The sequence below is a fragment of the Alosa alosa genome, chromosome 6, assembly GCF_017589495.1.
Source record: "Alosa alosa isolate M-15738 ecotype Scorff River chromosome 6, AALO_Geno_1.1, whole genome shotgun sequence".
NCBI classification, from domain to species: Eukaryota; Metazoa; Chordata; class Actinopteri; order Clupeiformes; family Clupeidae; genus Alosa; species Alosa alosa.
Window position 1 is genome coordinate 26,069,918 of NC_063194.1, and position 22,089 is coordinate 26,092,006.

The window sequence follows — 22,089 nt, forward strand, 5'->3', positions numbered from 1 at the left end:
ACATTCATGAAACAAACTTGCTGTATGATTGTTCCGGATTGCCAATAGTAGGCCACTAAATGGTCTAATTAAAAAAACATGAAGAGGGACCGTTACACTGTAGGTACTTTTGTAGACTAATAGTCAAAGAAATCTACCATTCGTTGATTGAAAAGTCATAGGCTACAATTATGTGATAAAAAGACCTACCAGGAAGATATTTGGCCGATGTCCAGTACTGACCTACTGTACTGTACCCTGAGATATAGGCATTGGCAAATCGTCTGGCACTCATTACATGTATTTAAACTTAAATTGTAAAACTATTTATTGCAGATCTGTAAAACTGTCACTACAAGGCAAGGCAACAAGCTATAGGTTCTACGAGGGCTACATACCTCCAGACCAGACGCCTGCTGTGGTTGTGTCATTTCTCTAATACTTTCAGCAGGGGGCAGTCTCGCACTGCATTTTTTTTGTATTGGTCATTTATCTTTGACTGTTTTATCAAATGTTATTTGATTTTTGAACATAAAATCATGTCTGAACATAATTTCAACAATCCTGTCCGGTTACCACGAGGTAAATGAATGAAGAATTCACAGCAGCATGGGAAGCCATCTGATGGGAAAATAATGTGCAGTCCAATGTTTATCTAACAGGAGTCTCACAGTAGTCCCATTATGCATTTAAATGTCAACAGCTCATCATCTGACTCTCTTGCTTAAGCTTGGACGTCGTACGACAGAATGGAAATCAAATACATTATTGATTTTCAGTTCACCGCATGACCCGATGACTGCTTATCTCTGTAGTCATCCTCTTGGTCTTTGTTGCTAAAAATACTATATGTAACAGTGAACAAATTTCACGTAACCAAAAGAATTCTCAAATGACATAAATGTCTACGTGACAATGGGCTCATGCTTCAGTACAAAAATATAGTTGACAAAACAAGAGTGTTGATTTTATTTCAGTGACCCTTTCACTGTGAAACATGTCCTTCAAAATCTATTATCATATAAATAGCATAACATTTTACATTGCCAGGCTCAGGGAAACAAATTATTAGATGCTGTTTAAAAGTTTGAGTACAAGCACTTTGTGACTGCTGAGAATATGGGCGAGATTTTAAAAACAATCATTGACTCAATATTTGCAAGGGGAAAAAAGTTAATGGAAAAGCTTTCAAGTTGATTTTGAAGCAGGAGGTTAATTGGCTCAGATTTGGTTAGCAGATGAAGTAGATGGACTGTGGTGAATTGTCTTGAAGCGGGCCCAGATGATGCATGAACAATGACAACATGCTTTGGTCCAAAAAAACCTATACGAAGCAGATAATGCTATAGGATCAACCAAATGGATCAATAAATGTAATATGGAAACAAACCACACTTTCACTCAAATGAATGTTACACATGGGTTACAAAAAAATGCTCCACCTGGTGTTGGCCTGGCATTCAAAACACAATTCTCCCCCATGCTAGTGTTTCTACGCATGTTTTATTTATTTTAATGCTGGGAGCCTTTTTTCCGTTTTCAAGGTGATTGATTTATTAAGAGGATGAGTTTTAGGTATGAGTTTGAGGATGAGTTTTTTTTTATGGGCCTTATCAAATGGCATAGGAGAAAACATCTGACTTTATATTTTTAGCAGCTCAAACACGCCACTGGCACACTTGTTGTGATGAAGATGCAACAAGAAAACTCTCTGGGAACCATCTTACTCCCAGCAGCATCTCACAGCTTTGCCCTCCTAACTAATTAAATCAGATCAGTTGGAGCTGACCACGTTAGGATCTCACTTCTCCATGCCTGTAGATTCGGCACACAGCAGGCCTCCTCCTCAACTGTCAGACTGGGTCAAGGGTAAACATGAGAATACAAGACCATGTTGCTTTGTACAATTGTAGCATTGCACATGCAAGTACTTGCCTGATACATAAACAATGAACTCGCATGGACACACGTGCTTAACACCTAAACCAACACATGAACATGTATTGTATCTGGTCAAATATATTTTAAATGCCTGACCAAATGAAATGGCCATCTATATCCCAATTCTGTTTACAGGTACTTGAAGAAATGCATTCAAAATCAGAATTGATTTATACTTGTTATCTTTTTCTTTTCCATTACTCTAAGAAGCAGGATGTGCTAATTTAAACAAACGCCTTTCATTATTCTGTTCACTTCATGAGGCATATTACATTCAGAATGTTTAGCTAACGAGAACAAAATTGAAAATCTGTCAATAAGGCCAGAGACGTTGCATTTTGCATTTTGGATATGACAACATGCTTGCAAATGTTGGTGGCCAATACAAAAATGAAACTTTTTTCGGCTAAGAAGAGGAAGCAAAGCTTGCACAGACCACAGCACTTGGCTGTAGATGAACGCCTCCTTCTGAACTTGCAGACTTGCAGTGAGAGTGGGAGAGCTCAGGCAGAAATAGCTCACTGATGAGCATCAGAACTCCCGGGCACAGATGGCAGTGAGGAGGGAGAAGTCCTGAAAAGTCTTGATGTCTGTCACACACACACACACACACACAAACACACATACACACACACACACAGAGACACACACACACAGCTCTGATGGAGAGTTTATTATGACATCTTGGCTTCAGCAGAGGCCTCACAGATTTGACTGATGCTTTCGGGGGAGTGTCACATTAAACAGACTGGCGAGCCATCTGCCACCGAGCAGCGGCACCCGTCCACCCCCACCCTACAACCCCGTCCGCCCGTCCAACAAACCCCCCACCCCCCGCCAGCGTGTGTGCACGCGTCTTCCTGTGGCGGTCGGCAGCCCAGTAGCAGTGGCAGAGCAGGGCGAGGCGAGGAAGGGCTGACGGGACTCAGGCAGCTGCTGCCTCTCCAAACACCAGCGCACTCACAGTGGACAGGAATCCACTCAGTCTGCCACAGTGGCTTTCTGTGAGGGTTTTGTGTAGGTAGTTTCCCTGCCTGCTCATAGGTAGTTTCCCTGTGGTCGAAAATAAATTGCACCTCATAATTAGCTTTGAAAAATCATTAACTGGGGGGGGCGGGTTTCACACCTACTTTACATTAGGTGCTTCACACCTACACACGGGCCTCTTATAAGGATAAACAGGACGGCAACCTACAGCTGTCACAAGTCCTCCAACATTCACTGACACTGACAGCACTGAGAGAGGCGCTTTGTAGAGGGTTTGTGAGAAAATGCACAAATACATGGTGGTGCCTTTTAAAATGGGAAATGTTTGCTTTTTACGATACTCATCGCTTTTCATAATCTCAGATCCTTGGGTGCAAACAGAGAGGGAGAGAGAGAAAGAGAGAGAGACAGAGAGAGAGAGAGATGAGAGAGAGCTGTTTCAGGTATTTACAATCACAGTGGAAAATTGGTTTACCGTCAGCCTTCAGTCTGACAGCAGTGACGCTGCCTGAAGAGGAACTACCACCACCACCACCACAACAACATAAAGGCTACAGCAAGGTTTTGTTTTTGGGCTCAATTTTTCAACTGAATTTTCCATTGTTCACTGGATGACACAGAAAATCCAAGAATTCTCCTCTTGGTTGCATGTTTTTGACAGCTAAAGGTTGCACTGCATGTTAGCAGGAGGTGCTGTTGGTGGCTTCAGAAAGTAAGAAGAGTAAATAGAAACACCACTGTAACACAACGATGCACAAGCTCTTTGGATTTTAATATCCTTTTACTATCCTAAGAACCATATCGTCTTTTTTGGTGGGCATGAAGCCCACCTCTCACTACATAGCACAAGGAGATCCTGATCTGCAGGATATTTTTTTATATCAAAACACACTACATGTTTTACACAAAAGTTTCAGCACATTCAGGCATGATTACATACAACAGTTATAATGCATGGGGGTTATATTATAATGCATGTTACAAAGTGACATAGCTTGACAAAGTTAGCTTAGCAGTTAGCAACCACATCTGTTACAGGCATGAAGCATGTCTATTTACAAAGCAAATGTTACTACAATAAATATATTATTCAAATAAATGTTAATACATTCAGCAATATCATACTTTTCTGTAGGCTATGAAAGTACAGCACACTTTTCTCCTTAAATAGGAAAATCTAAAGGACCTTTGTGACTGAACAAGTGTTCCAACTCTCAACAGGCTGAATTCAGTAATTTTCTAAAAAATATAGATGTTAAAAAATAAGTGTTGTTTCTTTCGATTGAAACTGAAAGTAAAACAATGCATATCTCTGAAAATGGCTTCCCTCTTGATTATGTTTCAATAGCATTAAGGGAAAAAAACATTTTAAAACTCTTTCGTCTTAACAGGGCAGAAATTCATGAAAAATGCAAAAAGGATGGATGTCAGTAAACAAAGGCATCCAAAGTCATACACATGAAAAAGCGCAATCAATCAAGCCCCACACACTGAAATGTGCTTTGCTGCTTCTTCTGGGCTACTATTCTACAGTGGGGCACATGTTTGTAATTAGCACTACCATATGCCACAAGGCATAAATCATCTGTTCACTGAGAATGGGTGATAAAACAAGTAGAGACAATGTTTTATCAGGTTGAGGGGAAGCCTGAGCAAAAACAGAAAAACATACACACTCTCTTTCTCATTCTTTCTCATCTCTCTCTCTCTCTCTCTCTCTCACACACACACACACACTACTTATACACATTCAGTGTAAAAAATAGATGCAATAATAAATATATAAGTTTTGTACCATTCATCACACAGAGAGACATATAAGGGCATCAAAATTCAATTTATAGTTATCAGCATTAATCTTGTTTGTGGTCACTCAGCGTGATATATAACAACGGTAGAGACAATCTGCCCACAGAACTCCACTGATAGAGACCCACAAAGTGCAATGAGCTGTGCCTTATTGGGTATTACAGATAGGGGGAAGGAGAGCTAATGTATTATTGACAATGGCATCACTTCTGGAGAGAAAGAGAGAGAGAGAGTGAGCTCAGGTGAGAACATTTCCTTGACGTGTTGTGAATACCTCATCATCAACATTGGAGGCAACATTGCTCATCCACATTATTGTCTCTGTTGAGCAGCACACCTTTTCACTTGGCAGCCTTGTGTGGTGACGTCATTTCCTGTGCATGCTTGCTTCGCAGCTTACATCCCGCTCAAGCTGGAAACGATGACGCCGAAAGGTTTCAGAGTGTGTGCGGCGAGCGAGCATCATGCTCAAGGGAGCATGGCAAGAGAGAGTCGCACCCTGCGCCACTTCAGGACCACAGCACTCCTCGGGACCTCCAGTCCAGGGCTGGTCAGGTCAGGTCAGGTTGGGTCAGTTCTACAGCATCTCCTGCTCCACCCAGACGGTTTTCTTCTGTTCGTCCAGGATCTTGTCCTTGATGACCTTGAGCAGGTCCTCCACACTGCTCCAGGCCTCAGGCTCCACCGTGGAGTAGAGGCAGGGCAGGCCCTCCAGCTCCTTCTCCTTGGCCCGGCACATGCGCAGCAACTCCTCCTCAGAGTCCAGCTTCACCGGCAGCCGCCTGAAGGACAAACAGGTGGACCTGAGTCAAAATGACAGGATGAAGTAGGCTGGTGGGCAAGGGCATCTTACAACATCTTAAAACAACAAATCTCCAAATCTCCAATCTCCAAGACGTTTTCACCTTAAAAATGTAAAAACTTAAAATTGTCCAAATACAATATATAAAAACATCAAAACTTCTCATCTTCAATCTTCAAAATGTGCTCACAACTTTTTACTGGTGCCCTTACGTATTTAGTGACAGTGATAATATCAGATGATAGTATGTTGATATGGCAGATTTGAGACTATTATTTTACAGATCACCCACAGACACACCCTGATAGATGCATAAATATAGTGTTTCACACCAACTCCAGCAGCTTGTGTTCTGCAGTGTGTAGTATGTCTGAGATTTATGGCATATGCACATGCCCTCTCTGACATAAACGCTCATGTCGTGAATATGGAAATGCCAAATTAAGCCTTGAAGAATTTCTCCCCAGACCATAAAACACAACTATAGGTGAGTTTTTCATGTCTCGGAACAGATTGCACACCTTAATTTCTTGATGTTCTTCTCGCTGATTTTGATGAAGATTATTATGGGGTAGATCTCCCTGCGGAGGAGGTGCTTCACGCAGCCCAGATCGGCCTCCAGCAGACAGTGTTTATTCTGTGGGATAAAAATACACAAATCAATTCCTCGCCACAACAAAGTAGAGATGCACAATAAAAGGGAACAGTCAAAACATGTTTCTGTCTGACACAGACAAATCCTTCAGCTTAGGCACGGTTTCTCATGGAAGCATTACCATGGTTGCACCATCCACCCCCAACCCCCTCAAATGCATTCAACAGAGAAGAAGCAGCTGTCTGGAAGGCAGGAGGATTCCTGCAGCCGTCTCCAAATCAGTCATGGTTCAATCATGTGCCCTCTCTCCCCCCGAAACCCCCCCCTCTCCCCAGAGAACTCAGGATTCAGACACTCTCCATCTCCTCTCGGCTCTCCCTGCAATCCGATTTGAAATGGGAACTTAGTGGTGTCTCTTCACACACTTCCACACCTGACCCCCACCCCACCCCCACACCCTTCTCCCTTCCTCCCCCCTGAAAAAAAATGGAGCACTCGTCTACAGCTTATGCAGCTTGGCCATATCCATGAAGATTCCCTATGGAGATATAGACTTTCAGGGGAAACCGGGGAAAGCTATTACTTAGTCAGGTCTGAATTTACCTCCATTTTCTCTCCACGTAAAACAGGCACAGGTTTACAGACCGTGCAGATCAGACAAGATATCTCTAAATTACTCTACAGTTGGGAGAGTAAAGAGTTTTGGAAGAGTAAAGGGTCAGTGAGCTGAAGAAAATGAACTTGTACGGAGTAAGGAGAAAACTGATTGAGATTTTAAAATGAGTCAGACTTTAACCAGGCAGGGAGAAGAGAACATTTATGAAACACAACTTAGGTCTTTTTTGGGGCCGCATTTAAGAAACTTAGAACAGAATTCCTTATTTTACCTTGAAGGCAACTGTTTCAATATTTTCCGAGTGACACATTCGAAGGTATTGGCTTGTTTCTCTTTGGAATAAATGATGGAATCTTCAATCTTCTGCTTCATGAGGAACTCCTCTTTAGACAGAATATCTACAAGAAGAAAAAAAAACACAGTATGTCGATATGTGGTTATCTTCTTCCTTGATCTGCCACGTCTTCTAGGAAGTACATAAAGCTGGATATGTCAGTACTGTAAGCCATGTTTTGTAAGGTTCATGTGATAAACAGCTTAACAATAATACAATGGCAACAGACTGGAAAGCACATACGGTCCACCCACCACAGTCTCAGTCATTGTCCTTTGCCTGCCTAAGTAGATCAGATTTCTCTGGCGCTGGGATTCATACCTGGTTTACAAATGTTAAACTCCATGGCTCCACCCAGATTGAGAAACTTCTGGATAATGGTTTTAGCCAGCGCATTCGGGGCAAACAGAACGGGCCGCTTGCGCTGGCAGTGGTACGAGGTCACCAGACTGTAAGGTATCAAGTTCAAACCCTTCTTCAGGTCATTCTCCGCATCTGACGCATCTGCATAGACATTTAGCAGAATTGTAAAACTAGGCAACCAGAGATCGGTATGTTCTTCAATACCAGTAGGCTTCACTCTTCTGAGTCTAAAACAGGGCCAAAAAAGGCAGAGGGACTGGGCCAACTCACCATCTTTCCTCAAAGTCTCGGCGAAGGGTTTGGGAAATGCTGTCAAGCTCTCAGCGCTAACGATACGCACCCGATCGCTGCTGTTCATACGCTTGTACTTGTTATCAGCCCTGCTGACGAACTGAAAGGAGACAGAAGAGAGATGCTCTTAATCTTATAAGACCACACAGTGTGAATGTTCTGTTCTGTCACCAAGCCCACTCACTGCGGTCTCTGACAGAAAGAGAGATAAACTGAGGAAAAGAAGTGTCTACCTGGAGAATCTGACAGATGAAGACACTAGCTCTGGACAGGCGAGGGCTGGATTTAGGGTCTGCGGGCAGTGTGGGCTCCTCAGGCACTAATGAGTTCTGCGTACACACACACACACACACACACACACACACACATACAGAAAAACGCACACACACACACACACACACACACACACACACACACACACACACACACACACACACACAAAGAAATACACACAAACTCTCTCACACACACACACAAAAACACACACACAAACACAGGAAAAGTTAGCTGGCTCTTTTGCTCCAATGAGACATTCTGGACACGCAGCAGAGACTGCGAACAAACTTCTCCTGTGCCTCATCAAAATGCCCATTCTCATCCACGCACGGCTTCTATTGATCACTTTTGACATCACAGCGGGTACAGAAACAAGCCAAAGCATCTTTGTCTCTCTCCTTTCTCTCTCTCTCTCTCTCTCTCTCTCTCTCTCTCTGTCTCTCTCTTTCTCTGTTTTAGTTCTGTCTCTCGTTCCCTCTCACCTAGCGTGAACTCACCCTCAGCCCCCCGCGCTGACTATCAGCCTCGTCTCGCCCCCCGCGGCACATCAGCTTCTGGATCTTCACCAGGAGCAGCTGCTGGGCCCTGCAAAGACAAACGGAGAGGAAGGGAGACGTTAAACACTCCACACGGCCATCGCTGTTCTGTTTTATTACAGTTTGGAACACTCTTTGCATCCAACATCTCATTTACGTTCATTCATCGCTGATGCTCTCATTCAAAGAAAGAGAGAAAGAAAGCATGCAATTATGTAGGTAGTTCATGAGCGATAGACATCAGAGAGGAGACAATTTAAATCTCATTTCAGTTTCCATGCTGTTTTGAAGGAGGCTATGGTTTGATGGGTGGTAAGAGGAGATTTCTACAATGCCTTTGTGTGCTGTGCATTCTGAACAGCCTCTTTCGCTGTTCAGCGTGTCTTTGAGCACTTAGATGTAGCCAGCGCAAACAGTACAGGGCCACAGCCGTAGAGTGAAAAGGGTCATTTCCTTGGATAAGAAACTCACAAATGTGTTTCCTTTCACTAGTTTGATGAGGGCTTTTTCCTGCCTCCCTAACCTTTACCTTGAGACAGGCTGCAGCAGCCCAGCCCATGCAAAAAGAAAAAAATATTTCCTGTCCGTTTGTTCACTGTTTTTCCTGTGAGTTGTTTTCACTATAGCAAGACTAGGTTCACCAAAAAGTTGGGCGAGTGTGTGTCTAGGTTCACCAAAAAGTTGTGTGTGTGTGTGTGTGTGTGTGTGTGTGTGTGTGTATGTGTATGTGTATGTGTGTGTGTGTGTGTGTGTGTGTGTGTGAGTGAGTGAGTGAGTGTGTGTGTGTGTGTGTGTGTGTGTGGGGGGGTGTTGGGTCACCTGGAGTAGCTGGGGATGGTGCCTCTCTCCAGGTCCTTGTCGGAGTTGGGGTCAACGCGCGCACACATCCACTCACACTTGCCCTGGTGCATGGTGTCCAGCACGTGCAGAACCTCGTCGCAGCGCACGCTCAGCGAGCAGTTGTCTGACGGGCCTGACACGTTTAGGTTGGCACGGATGTAGAAAGAGTCGCCGGACAACAGCTTGCCATCCTCCACCTCCCTCTGTAGCCGCCTGTAACCTGCATCCCAAACATGATTTGGGGGTATGGTTAGTTCTGAAAGGTCTACAGTGGTGATGAAAAAAGTTCTCTCTGTTCATAGCATGGTTACTTTATCTCTCCATGATAGTACTTCCTCATGCAATCATATCTGTACCTCTCTCTCTCTTCTCTATATCTCTCTCTCTCTCTCTCTCTCTCTTCTTTCTCTTCTCTCTCTCTTTCTGTCTCTCTCTCTCATAGTTATTGGTCTTGTTTTAAGAAACGACACTTTCACTACATGTTATTTGTTAATTACTGTTTCAACAGGCATGACAGGCATAAAAGGAATAACAGGCTTTATCAACGCTCCAGATATTTCTCTTCCACAGAGACACAGACACAACAATGTTGTCATGTTGGATTATTATTGCTCAACCAAGTTTCAAAGACAGACAGGAAACGTGGTTAGTTCTGTGGCTAGGTTGCTCTGCTAGTGCATAATGGCGTATTAGCATGCTTATATACCTCTGCACATGATTATTTTTGCAACTGGCATGGATCCTCACTTCAGTGCTACGTCATATGACTCACTGGTTGTCACTGAAAGGTGAGACAGTACTGCTTTGCTGATAAATGAACTGTAACCACTACTACAAATGTACACAGTCAGCTTATCCCATGGCCTGTCATTAGTACTCTGACTCACTTCCGTGCCAACAGCCAACAGGAAAATCTATCAGCTGGATGAGTTTATTTGAACCCATTAATAGTATCTGTCTCGATTTGAGCTTAATTCCAAAGGCCCATCAGTATCTGTTGTTAAGATACTATAGTTCATCGCTGGTGTCCAGCAGTCTGTTGGCTGGATGTCTACGGAGAGTAGACCTTTACAGAGAGCAGACATCTGAGCGGATCGCCCCAGCGGAGCAGTGCTTTCTTGTAAGCCTCTGAGGCCGATATATAGCAAGTTTAAACTGAGATGGGCAGACTTTGTGTGAGCAGAGCGCCCTAAGGCACAGCCATGTGGAGGCAGATGGATTCTAACATGGTGGACTCTTTGACGATGGAGGGAGCTGCTTTGAGGCCACAGCATGGAGATGGACAGGTGTGGGGGGGCAGACAGCCCGAGGGCCTGCAGACCAAAGACCTGCCCTGCGCTTTGAATGGTACAGATGCTGGGTGGCGAGCTCTGGCATGACAGACTGATGTGTTTCTCAAAGCGCTCAAATGGCCCAGACTCTCCTCTGGCGCAGCAAGCAATAGTTACATATAAAAGAAAAACAGGAATGAACAGGAAAAAATCAACAGGATAAAGTGCCTTGTGTTCTCATGTTAAAAGAGTTACCATCATGGTTGGGCCTGTAATGGAGCTGGACTTGTCCAGAACATTTCTGAAGGGTCCAGTGGGCTTCTTCTTTGGTGCAAGTGTCCAGAGGCACTCTCTGGTTCTCTCCACGGATACAGCCCTCCAACTAGCACAGAGACAGAAGAAGGGATGTTAGAACCAAGCCCAGTATCTGTGGGCTCCCTTTGCTATACGAGACAGTGAAAGGCTTTCAAGCTAAGTTTTGACCCATTGCATTACACACATGGCTGGATATATTTCACCCTCCCATCCTTTTCCCCCCAATCTGCACCATACCAACTGCACTGCACGCTATCCTTTCCCAGAGCCACTCACCATTAAAAGGTGGTGGCCCTCTCGGAGGCCAGCCTTCTCCGCGTTGGAACCTTGCTGCACCGAGGACACAAAGATGCCGCTCTCGTTTCCCCCCATGAGGGTGACATCGGAGAGGAGGCTGTCCCCCTGGAGGGCGATGTCCTGGATGGGCCGCAGTGAGCTGCTGACTCGGGTGAAGGACGTAACAGAGGGACGGAATGGTCTAGAAAGACACCAAAGACAAAAAAACAAGCAGATAGTTCAGAAAATGACCAGAGTCGTTTTTTCCCCATGTAATAATACAAGAAAGCAAATGCTATGACTACTACTTCTGTGTAGTGCCTTGACTTGATGAGGGTAAATACAGTTGACTAAATGTAAAATCATTTTAAATGTCCCTAAATTAGTTAGAAAAATTGCATTTAATAGGTTATAATGGAAGCACTCTCCATGAACATTTGACAGATTCCAGAATAAAAGGCTTAATAGGCATTATTTACTTTAACAACTACTGTTAGAAAATTCCAATAACATTATAGGAGACTTTCACTAAATTAAAATTACAGCAAATGGACTGGAATTACCTCAGGATATGCACCCATAAACATAGAATTTGTCTGCATAAACAGCTGAATACAAATTAATTTTATGGAACTTGTTCTTCCGTTACGAGCAATACATTCACACTGCACTAAGCACACCATTTTGCATAACTGAAAAGGGCAACCATCATTTGGCAGAAATTTGTATTGAAAATGAATGGAACACCTCTCTGAAGACGTCAGCGCCACAACACAGAGTGCAATCAGTTACTGGGCGGCTGCTATCTCTACCTTTCCAGTGAGAACCTCCTGAATATGTTGTTCACTTGCTCCAAGTCGTACGAGTCTAGGCCCTCCGACTGGTGAGAGGAGGATGATGAGTGGATGGATGGAGGACTGTGGGAGAACCTGTCAGTGTCCTCATCTAGAGAGGAAAGTGAGAGAATTAGGCATCTCATTGCACTCATGTTTACCCACATCATTAGATGGATTAAACTCCCATAATATCCCTTAATAACAACGGCTCTGAGGGAATGTCACTGTGTGCATTGCATGCACAGACAGACAATACTGAAGCATAGGCTGCACAGTCTGGTCTGGGGATTCAGCCAAATGGGAACTTGAAAAAAAAAGAAGTTATTATTCACCAAATTCCATGTAGTCTCCACTGTCACTGTCCACACTGGAGAGGCTGAAAAAAAGAAAGAGGAAATTCAAACTGTCCGTCCAATCTCCTCCACTCTGCACCACCAGAGCCATCTCACTGTGCACTGTGTCGGATGAAAATTCATGGCGCGTTCACTTCCAGCCCACTTACCTTCTTGGCTGAAATTCGTCCTCTCCTTCTTTGGTTCTCCTGACAAGCGAAGCATTTCCTGGTGGCTCAGGGACCGTTGACACAATGCTGTCGTTACGGAGACGGAGCTGCACATGAACAAATGAAGAAAGAGAAACACTGAATTGTACACTTGTATACCTGAAGTCACTTCACCCCTGCCAGACACCTAGTATGGTTAACAAGTGAAGTGCAAGACAAATGCCTCAGGCTAAACTAAACTAAAAAAGCTTGGCTTGAAGAAACAAGAACCTTTTTAAAAAACAAATGCCTCTTTATAAGTCCCTCCGGAGCAACTCCAGAGTAAAAACAACCTAAGGTCTATTTACAGTAGTTAACAACTTTTTATTAAACAAGTCCCTCTTTTTAAGTCCCTCTTAAGTCCCTCTTTTTAAAAAAGACATACTTTATTGAGGGCTTCTGTGGTACTGGTAGGAGCAATTGGGGGATTGCTGACGGCTATACAGGCTGAGGTCTGAGAGAGTGGCCTGTCGACACTAGGTGCCTCTGTTAGCTCTCCATTCGTGTTTGACACACCTATCGAAAAAAGATTACATCAGTTACTTAAGGCACCAACAATGTCTCGACATCAATGGCTTGACAGTTACAGTAACTTATGGTACCCTGAAAGTCAGGAGCCTTGGGCGTATTCACAGGAGACTTGACTCTAATCTGGAAGGAGATCCATAAAAAAAAAATCATAAGACGTAAAACATGTCTGTAAATAAAAATGGCACAAGAGGCAGAAAAAGGGTTGTGGTTGTCTGTGACCCGGTGTGGAATGCTTACCCCGGCTCCCTTGAGGTTTGGCCGCCGCCTGAACCGCGGCTCAGGCATAAAGAACTTGTTGTCTTCGGGAGACTCGTCCCCAGAGTCCTCGGATGGACCCTCCGCCTTGGGGTCCTGCGAGATGATCGTGGATGGAATGTCTCGAAGTAAACTCTGGTGGGCAGACTAAAAATACTCAAATAATGCTGGTGGTGCACACAACAATTTCAGTTATCACAACATATTGAGCAAGCCATTGTATAACTTGTTGATCAAAACAAACTGTCTATTTCATGTGACCTGATGTGGTATCAATCAAAGACATGGATGTTTGTTGGTGCATCTGCGTGTACATATCTAGGGAAGCATTGTGTGAACAGAGTGACTTTTGACTGACTGACTGACTGATTGATTGATTGATTGATTGATTGATTGATTGATTAATATTTGTATATAGACACCTGATCCAGGCCATTTTCCTTAGCGAGACGCCTCATCTTGGACTCCAGATTGACGATCTTGGCCTCTTTGCGGACTATCTCGATGTGCAGCTCATCGCTCTTCTCTTCCAGCTCACGGATCTGTTTGCGGTACTTGTCCTTGTCAATCAGGCACTGGGAGAACTGCTTCTGGGCATCGTCCCTCGACTTAAAAGCCTGTAATAATGCACAGAGACCCATAACAACCTATGGATAAGATAAACTGGTTAAGGCAGCGGGGTAAGTTATAGCAGGGAGGCTGTACAACATGCTGTGTCACCTGGTCCCTTTCCCGTTCCACCTCCTCCAGCTGCACCATGAATGTATTCATGCGATTCTTGTACATCTCACAGTCCTTCACCAGAGTGGACGACTTCAGCTCCAATGACTCTTTTTCCTCCAAGTACTGTTGCAGAAAATGAAACCAACATGATTACGATAGTATTAGGGCAACATCATAGTTACCAGCCTCTCAAAATGGATCCTCCCTGATGAAGGAAGCAAAATTTGCTGAGTCATATCTGTATTAGCACCCATGTGGAGGACAGGGGTGTGAAAGGCTTATCACTATATTTGGTTATGGAGGCTGCTTCAGGGAGGATGTCCTCTAACACATTTGAGCCATGCTAGTTCCTCTGTCCTCTAAAAATGTGACACCTCTGTGACATGTGAAGCACTGCTCAATTATGAATTGCCATGCAGCATTTAGTAGGGGGAGCATATGTCTCCAATTTATCATAAATAGCAAGAGTGGCAGCCATATGTCAGGTTCTCACTTCTACTTCTCACCCCCTTCTTCCCTTGATCTAACACTGGCTAGGGAAATACAACAAAACACCAGAATCTGTCAAACTGAATTTTCTTTTTTCTTCATACCATTAACCAGGGGAAAGGATGAATCTGTGTACAGTATATAGTGCTCAATGTATCTTTTTGTGGATATTGGTATTTCTCCTTTAGTATTTTCAACTCAGTCTACTCACTAAAGCTAAAATAAATAAATGTCAAATACATTTAGCACAGTGTCATTGTTGTCTCCATTTTAGTATTGTTGGATCCACTGTGTGTTCATATGAGTATGTTGTGAGTGGTGAGAAGGATTTAGCATACACTTTATCCAGAGCCAGAACAGACCCAGGTCTAACCACTGCCCCCCCACACCCCCACCAGAACCTTCCAGGCCATGTATTGAGAGCAGTCTCACAGCCACACATCTGTAGGTAGAGGTCCCCTCGGGTCAGGCTCACCTTGTCTCTCAGCTCCTCGGCCTGACGCACCTCCTCATGCAGGTTGTAGAGCCGATTGACCAGATCCTGGCGATCCTCCAGAGCCTCCTGTCGGTCATGCTCCAGGATGTCCAGGATGGCCTTGTCCGAATCAGGCAGAGGCCCTGGCTGCAACACACACACACACACACACACACACACACACACACACACACACACACACACACACACACACACACACACACACACACACACACACACACACACACGCTCATTAAGAACTATTTCACTGTTTCTCTATATGGTCATTTACCAGAATACTGCCACCAATAGAACAGATAGGTGATGGGTGTAGAATTTAACCTGCCACTTTAATCTATCCCTTTGGAGATATTTGTTGTTGTATTGTTATATTGTTAGCTGCGCTCAGTTATATAGAAAGACATATAGCCAATATGACAAGACATCAGAGAAAAGAAAAAGTTACAATGAATTTCAAAGGACAATATCCTTTCTTGCATTGCTGCCAAGATCCATTCAATTTTGGCTTCTCATTTAGTGCTGACACAATGTCACCGTGGGCGTAGTCTCTGACCTCTCCCTCCTCTTATTAGGCTGCTGCTCATTAGCCATGAAACAGCATTGCTGCCACATCTCTTGTGGGAGTCACCTGGATGATTGACTGCAACTCTTGAAGTTTGATTTGCAGCATTTCCTTGTCATGTTCCAGCTGGAGAATCTGCTCTTTGCGGGGACGGTTCTCAATGTCGTTTTTCAGTTTCAGGGACTGCTTGCGCTCCATCGTGCACTCTTCCTCCACCTTGTTTAGCTTGTGTTTCAGCTGATCAATCTGTGGTAAGCAGTCAAGAGGAGGGTCAGGCAGCGAGCACCAGTTTCAACTACACCATCAAGACAAAAAGACTGACTGCATTTTTAAACTACATGCGTTTGCGCCAGAGTAATGCGGCCGCCGAGGTTGGCCTGTGTGGTCTAGTGGAGTCCACAAGAGTTCAGTACCTAGAAAGGGCCTACAGTGAACACACCAGGGCTTTACACTGAACATGGAGGGACAGGAAATGACACACACAACTGTGGTCTGACTAGCTATTTTGCCAAATGCAAAGACAAAAGAGTTTCACCTTAGTTTTAACAGTTTGCAGTGTGTTATCACAATTGCATGTTACTGTGTGTTGCATGTGTTATCACAATTGCATGTGTTATCGTGTAAATATAAGTCAGCAGAAGTGAAACCTATTCAGTTGCATGACAATTTGACTTTCAATCTTGAAACTGACATGCTTTCTTACATAGGTAACCATTCCATCTGAAACACACTTAGCTTTTGGCCCCCTCCCCCCAACACACACACACACACACACACACACACACACACACACACTCCCCCACCCTTCTGACCTCTAGCTGAAGGTCACGACTCCTCATGACAGCCATGTTCTTCTCCTCACTCAGCTGGGCGTAGCGCATGGCTAGCTTGTAGTTCTCGTCTTTGACCTTGGTCAGCTCGTCGTTGTAGTTGTTGCGCTCCTCCTTCATCTTGTTGTAGCGCTCCTGGAAGGTCTGCAGTTCCTGGTTGGCCAGGCGCAACTTCCGCTGCTCATCCTCCAGCGTCCGGCATTTGCCCATGATGTCCACGCGTTGCACATCTTTTGCCTTGGCCTGCTGTTGGAGCTTGACCACCTCGTTCATAAGGAACTGGGTGAGGCCCTCCTGACCCTCCTCCACTGCAGAAAGGGTGACAATAGAGTCTAACAATAATAAAAATAATAATAATAATAACAATAGTAATAATAACAATAAGAAGCAATAATAATAATGAATGAAATTCATATGACGTTTCTCATCAAGATAGATGTCAGTATTGCTTCAAAGGCTACTGTATGCAGAGCTTTTCTTTCTGTGTGAGTTTACACAGAGTAATCCCTGCCGTGAAAATAGTGTGTCAAAGTGACAAGGACATATTAAGACTATAATGCATTTACAATAAGACAATGCAACAGATCTGAATGACAACAAAGAGCAGACATACACATCATCACAAAGTGTAAATATAGTGGAAGGTTGAATAGAAAGCCCTAGATGCCAGAATACAAACAGCCATGAAAAAAGGAGTTAAAGCTCTTTGTTGCTTCAACTCTGTCAGTTATGAGTGAAATAATTATATTATATATGTGTGTGTGTGTGTGTGTGTGTGTGTGTGTGTGTGTGTGTGTGTGTGTGTGTGTCTGTGTGTGTCTGTGTGTGTGTGTGTGTGTGTGTGTGTGTGTGTCTGTGTGTGTGTGTGTCTGTGTGTGTGTGTGTGTGTGTGTGTGTGTGTGTGTGTGTGTGTGTGTGTCTGTGTGTGTGTGTGTGTGTGTCTGTGTGTGTGCGTGTGTGTGTGTGTGTGTGTGTGAGGGAGTGAGAGCGTGTTAAAAGGACAGGGCCAGAGGAAGTAGAATTGGCATAAACCCAGGCAGACACATTAGAAGAGGAACAGGAAGTGGCCTAGGCAAGAGCGACTCAGACCAAGTCAAAGCCCGACAAAAGGATGTGTGCCCACACACTAACTTGCGTCCAGACACAAATAGAAAGACTCAACTGACACGTTAAAAATATTTGTGCTTTTGTTTTGACTTTGCTTTTATTTTCAGATAAATAAATGTGACTCACTGGATTTTGGTGACTCACCAACGATAGTGGAGAACCTGCGTGTCGGTTCCTTGCCAGTGACCATCTTGTAGAGGTCGGGGTAGTAGAACTCCAAGCTCTCCAGAAACACCACATAACCCCGCTCTCCCTTCGTCCGCAGGATATCCAACAGCCGCCCTGACGAGAAAAAAACAGCAGACCAAGCATATGTGTTTGATAAACATCCCACAAACACACATTCTGGCTCTGAATTCTGGCTCTGAACCCATTACTTCCAAAGAAAACATTTTCCTCTTAAAGTGTACCGGTATGTTTTTCCATAGACTGTATAAAGAAGGTTTTTCACTTATCTTTGCAACTATTACTCATGACCAGATTTTAGAGACCAGACCAGATTTGGGATGGGGGTGTTTACAAATCCACTAGATGACTCAGCAATGGAATGGTGCATAATCACAAAGAAGTGGCATCAAAGAGCCATGGATAAATCCCCCATTCTGGACTCGGCAGGCTGCATGTTGTGAGCAAACACACAGAGTAACTTGCAAACAACATCCCTGTCATCCATTTAAGCAGCAGGCCCACACACACACACACACAGGCACAGGTTTGAAAAATGATACAAGAGGCAGGAATGGAACTGCCTGAGAGAGGAATACACACACCAGTAGCTTACCAGATTAAAAGCTTCCATTCATCATCATATTACACAAGTGGAAAAGCATGGTGAAAGATGGGCTGACTGAGTAACTGATTGATGGCATGATTTGCATGTAAATGTTTTTGGAGCAGAATTTGCATTTTTATACTCCACAGTGTGTAGTCCTTCCTAAAGAATATGAATGCCTGTGTGTGTCTGTGCATGTGTGTCTGTGTGTGTGAATGTGTGTGACAATGTATCTGTGTCCTCCCACATGTGTACGAACTCAGTCACAAACTCATCCAAAAACACTTGTATTAAAGAGAGATAGAGAGAAAGAGAGAGAGGGTGGGTAGAAAGAGGGAAAGAGAGAGAGAGGGAGAGGGAGAGAGAGTAAATGTGAAACAGAATTGGATGGAAAAACAAGACACAGTGAAACAGAGAGAGGCAGAGACAGTGAAAAGAGAGTGAAATGAAATGAGAAGAGCGAACCAGAGAGAGGCAGAGAGGGAGAAGTAATGACAGAGAGAGGCAGAGAGAGGGAGAGAGAGGCAGAGAGGGAGAAGTAATGACAGAGAGAGGCAGAGAGAGGGAGAGAGAGGCAGAGAGAGGGAGAAGTAAAGACAGAGAGAGGCAGAGAGGGAGAAGTAATGACAGAGAGAGGCAGAGAGAGGGAGAAGTAAAGACAGAGAGAGGCAGAGAGAGGGAGAAGTAAAGACAGAGAGGCAGAGAGAGGGAGAAGTAATGACAGAGAGAGGCAGAGAGAGGGAGAAGTAATGACAGAGAGAGGCAGAGAGAGGGAGAGAGGCAGAGAGAGGATTGAAGTATAGACAGAGAGAGGCAGAGAGAGGGAGAAGTAAAGACAGAGAGAGGCAGAGGAGACGGCAGAGGGACAGAGCAAGCAAGAGACAGGAAGAGACAGACAGACAGACAGATAAACAGAGTAAAAAGGATGTGTGTGTGAATAGGGATGAAACAGTCAAACAGTTCTTAATGAACATTGGTGTGTGTGTGTGTGTGTGTGTGTGTGTGTGTGTGTGTGTGTGTGTGTGTGTGTGTGTGTGTGTGTCCATACCTGCCCGGTTCACTTTGGACACCAGCAGCAGGGAGTGCAGCACCTCGTCCTCGTCCTGCTCATCGATGACCTTGCACTGCCTCAGGTACGGCGTCAGCTTGTTGGGGTTGATGTAGCGGCTCAGGATGTAGCGGTTGTTCTCCACGTTCTCCCACAGAGCCTCGTCGTCATCCTTGAGCGAGTCCGAGCAACCGTTCTCCATTTTTCCCTGAAGGAGACACAGAAGAGGGTGAGACGGAGGAAAGGCGGGAGAAGGGTCTCAGCTGGCTTCCTGCTTCGCTTGCTTCTCCTGCACACTCTGTGGTCTGGGCCACCTACAAGATGAACTGACCACACTTTAGTGAAGTGGAGATTAGCATTCTGACCACAGAGTGGTCTGTCAAATGCACGTCACTGGCTAAGTAGTTCCCAAAAACCTGTTTCGCACAGCCAAGAAAGCCACAGTGATATTGTCTTGATCCTGTTAGGGGAAGGTTACTTGCACAGGAGACCATGTTTCAGTAAAACCACTGAGCCGATCTCTGATTAACATGTTCATGCACTTGACAATCTTGCTATCTCCTTATCTGCGTCAGCCAACTGCTGCAGACGGGGCTCTGGCCTATCGTGGGTCACAGGTTGAACATTCCACATGTTTCTCTGCTACTAACTACCATGAGTTGCTTTAAAGCGTCCAATAGGAAAGCGGTGACTGTTACAGGTGTTTGCACCCCCCCATACACACACACACAATTTTACACAACACAAAAACAACCCTCCCAAAATGCAAATGCAAAAAGTAATCATTTTGCAGAGTGTGAGTTTGAACCGTATTAAACCGTACTTTCTAGGCAAAGACAAGTAGAAAAACAGGACACTGCAATTACAATTGCAACCGCATCATGCAAAGTCAGCTTCTTCACTTCTGATCAGCAAATGTTCAAATTTAGAGAGGGGGCAACAAACCCAGATGGCAGCGCATAGCAGTAGGGGTGGCAGATAAAGCCTGCAAAGAACACTCAATGTTCTGCCATGTGAACTGTAATGATTTCACAACTCCATGGTTGTTTGATGGGTAACACTTTACTTGACCATATCGACATAAGAGTGACATGACACTGTCATGACACATGAACCCTAACCGTAACCCTACTCCTAATCCTAATCCTAACTTCTTATGACAAAAAACGAATGACACTTAATGACAGAAGCGTTATCTCATAAACGTTTATGACTTGTTTATGACACGTTCATGACAGTGTCATGTCACTCTTATGTCGACACTGTTAAGTAAAGTGTAACCGTTTGATGTTTTCTGTGTTTTAATGTGCCCTACAGAAAAGATAGCAGGAAAACACAAGGTCAGTGTCTGTATGATATTTATAGTTACAAGTTGCTGAATAGGTGTCATTTGCCTCTTTTTCACACACACACTCACACACTGATGCCCGCATGCATACACATGATGCAACACGTGGACACACATGCACATGGAGTGCACACTTGACCCTACATATAATTAACTATATGACACATTTGACAAGCCAAGCCTGCCGTCCAAGAGTCCAAACGGTGTCTAAGTCCAAATGCAGAGAAATTCATCTTAGTTTCTCAGTCTTAGCTAGCCTGGCTAGCGCCACCACTTCTCAATGAGACGTGGTCTGGGAACCAAACGTTCATTTTCTCTTATTTGAAAAAAATGCTCAGATCCGTTTATTGGGTGCCACGGATGTCTATCAAATGCGTCTGTGCATAGCTCATCATCGTCTTGCTTTCCCCCCTGTTCTGTGATTGGTTCCCTATCTCAGGCGAAAATTTGCTCCATGGTCTCCAGGCTGCCTTAGCAGCGTGAATCAAAACCCAGGCTAAGTCTTAGCATTCCCTTTCTACCTATTTATATGATGACTGTTTGACGTCCACAACAATAAAGTGCTGACAGTCAACCTGCCATATTATTATTGAACAACATCACTGAGTCCCTTCCCTGTGCAATGATGACAGCCATCTAATCTGTTCACAAGTGCCATCAGAGCGGTGTGCTCTGCGCTTATCCCCCCATCTACTAACAACACCCTCATGCCCGGTGTTTGGTTGTCAATCTTTCACATTCACCAAAGTCACCATGTGAAGAGTGCCCATGCGGTACTCTGTCCCGTTACAGAATAAAACATGTGTGCTCACTATGTGCAATTAAAACAAATCAAATCAACATGGGGCCGTGCAGCCCTGTAATGGTGACAATGCGTGGTGAGTATCCGCTTGCTTCAGGACCTGTGGGTCACTGCCTGCTGCCTGCCGGAATCTTTGCATATTCACACATGAAGAAGGCAGAGGCGTGGGCCAGAGGGGCAGGTTTGCTCACCTTTGACAACATAATCCTTTCATTGTGTCCCACAGAGCCTCACAGAGCTTTGCAAATGAAATCATATCTGATGCTACCCATTTGCCCCCACACACACATAGCCTTTGCATAGAGGCTCATGCAGTAACAGTATCGTTTTAGGCCTAAATTTAACTAGCAGTGCAAAGAATTGCAGGTTGATAGCTGACAGTAGGACGCAGAATGTCCATACAGCTTTTGTCTGTCTTTCTTGAAGGTTTTAAAGCTGATTAATTCATCTCTTCCATGTTTCTTGTTCCTAAAGACCTGCACCAGGACAGGAATACATTAATACTGAATCAAAAGCTA

At 44.3% G+C, this 22,089-nt stretch overlaps 1 protein-coding gene across 1 annotated transcript; it reads right to left on the minus strand.

Moving 5' to 3' along the window:
- Positions 1–3,660: 3,660 nt before the first annotated feature.
- On the minus strand, positions 3,661–19,916 carry card11 (caspase recruitment domain family, member 11). The gene is given in 25 exon segments (XM_048246267.1): positions 3,661–5,498; positions 6,040–6,155; positions 7,001–7,029; positions 7,032–7,127; positions 7,385–7,567; positions 7,697–7,817; positions 7,951–8,046; positions 8,491–8,578; positions 9,349–9,589; positions 10,896–11,022; positions 11,232–11,433; positions 12,044–12,176; positions 12,400–12,443; positions 12,570–12,676; positions 12,994–13,124; positions 13,211–13,259; positions 13,377–13,529; positions 13,817–14,011; positions 14,115–14,240; positions 15,082–15,228; positions 15,731–15,910; positions 16,477–16,802; positions 17,746–17,883; positions 19,422–19,629; positions 19,838–19,916. Coding segments are annotated over 25 exon segments (3,519 nt in total). The 5' UTR covers position 19,916; the 3' UTR covers positions 3,661–5,293.
- Positions 19,917–22,089: the final 2,173 nt, after the last annotated feature.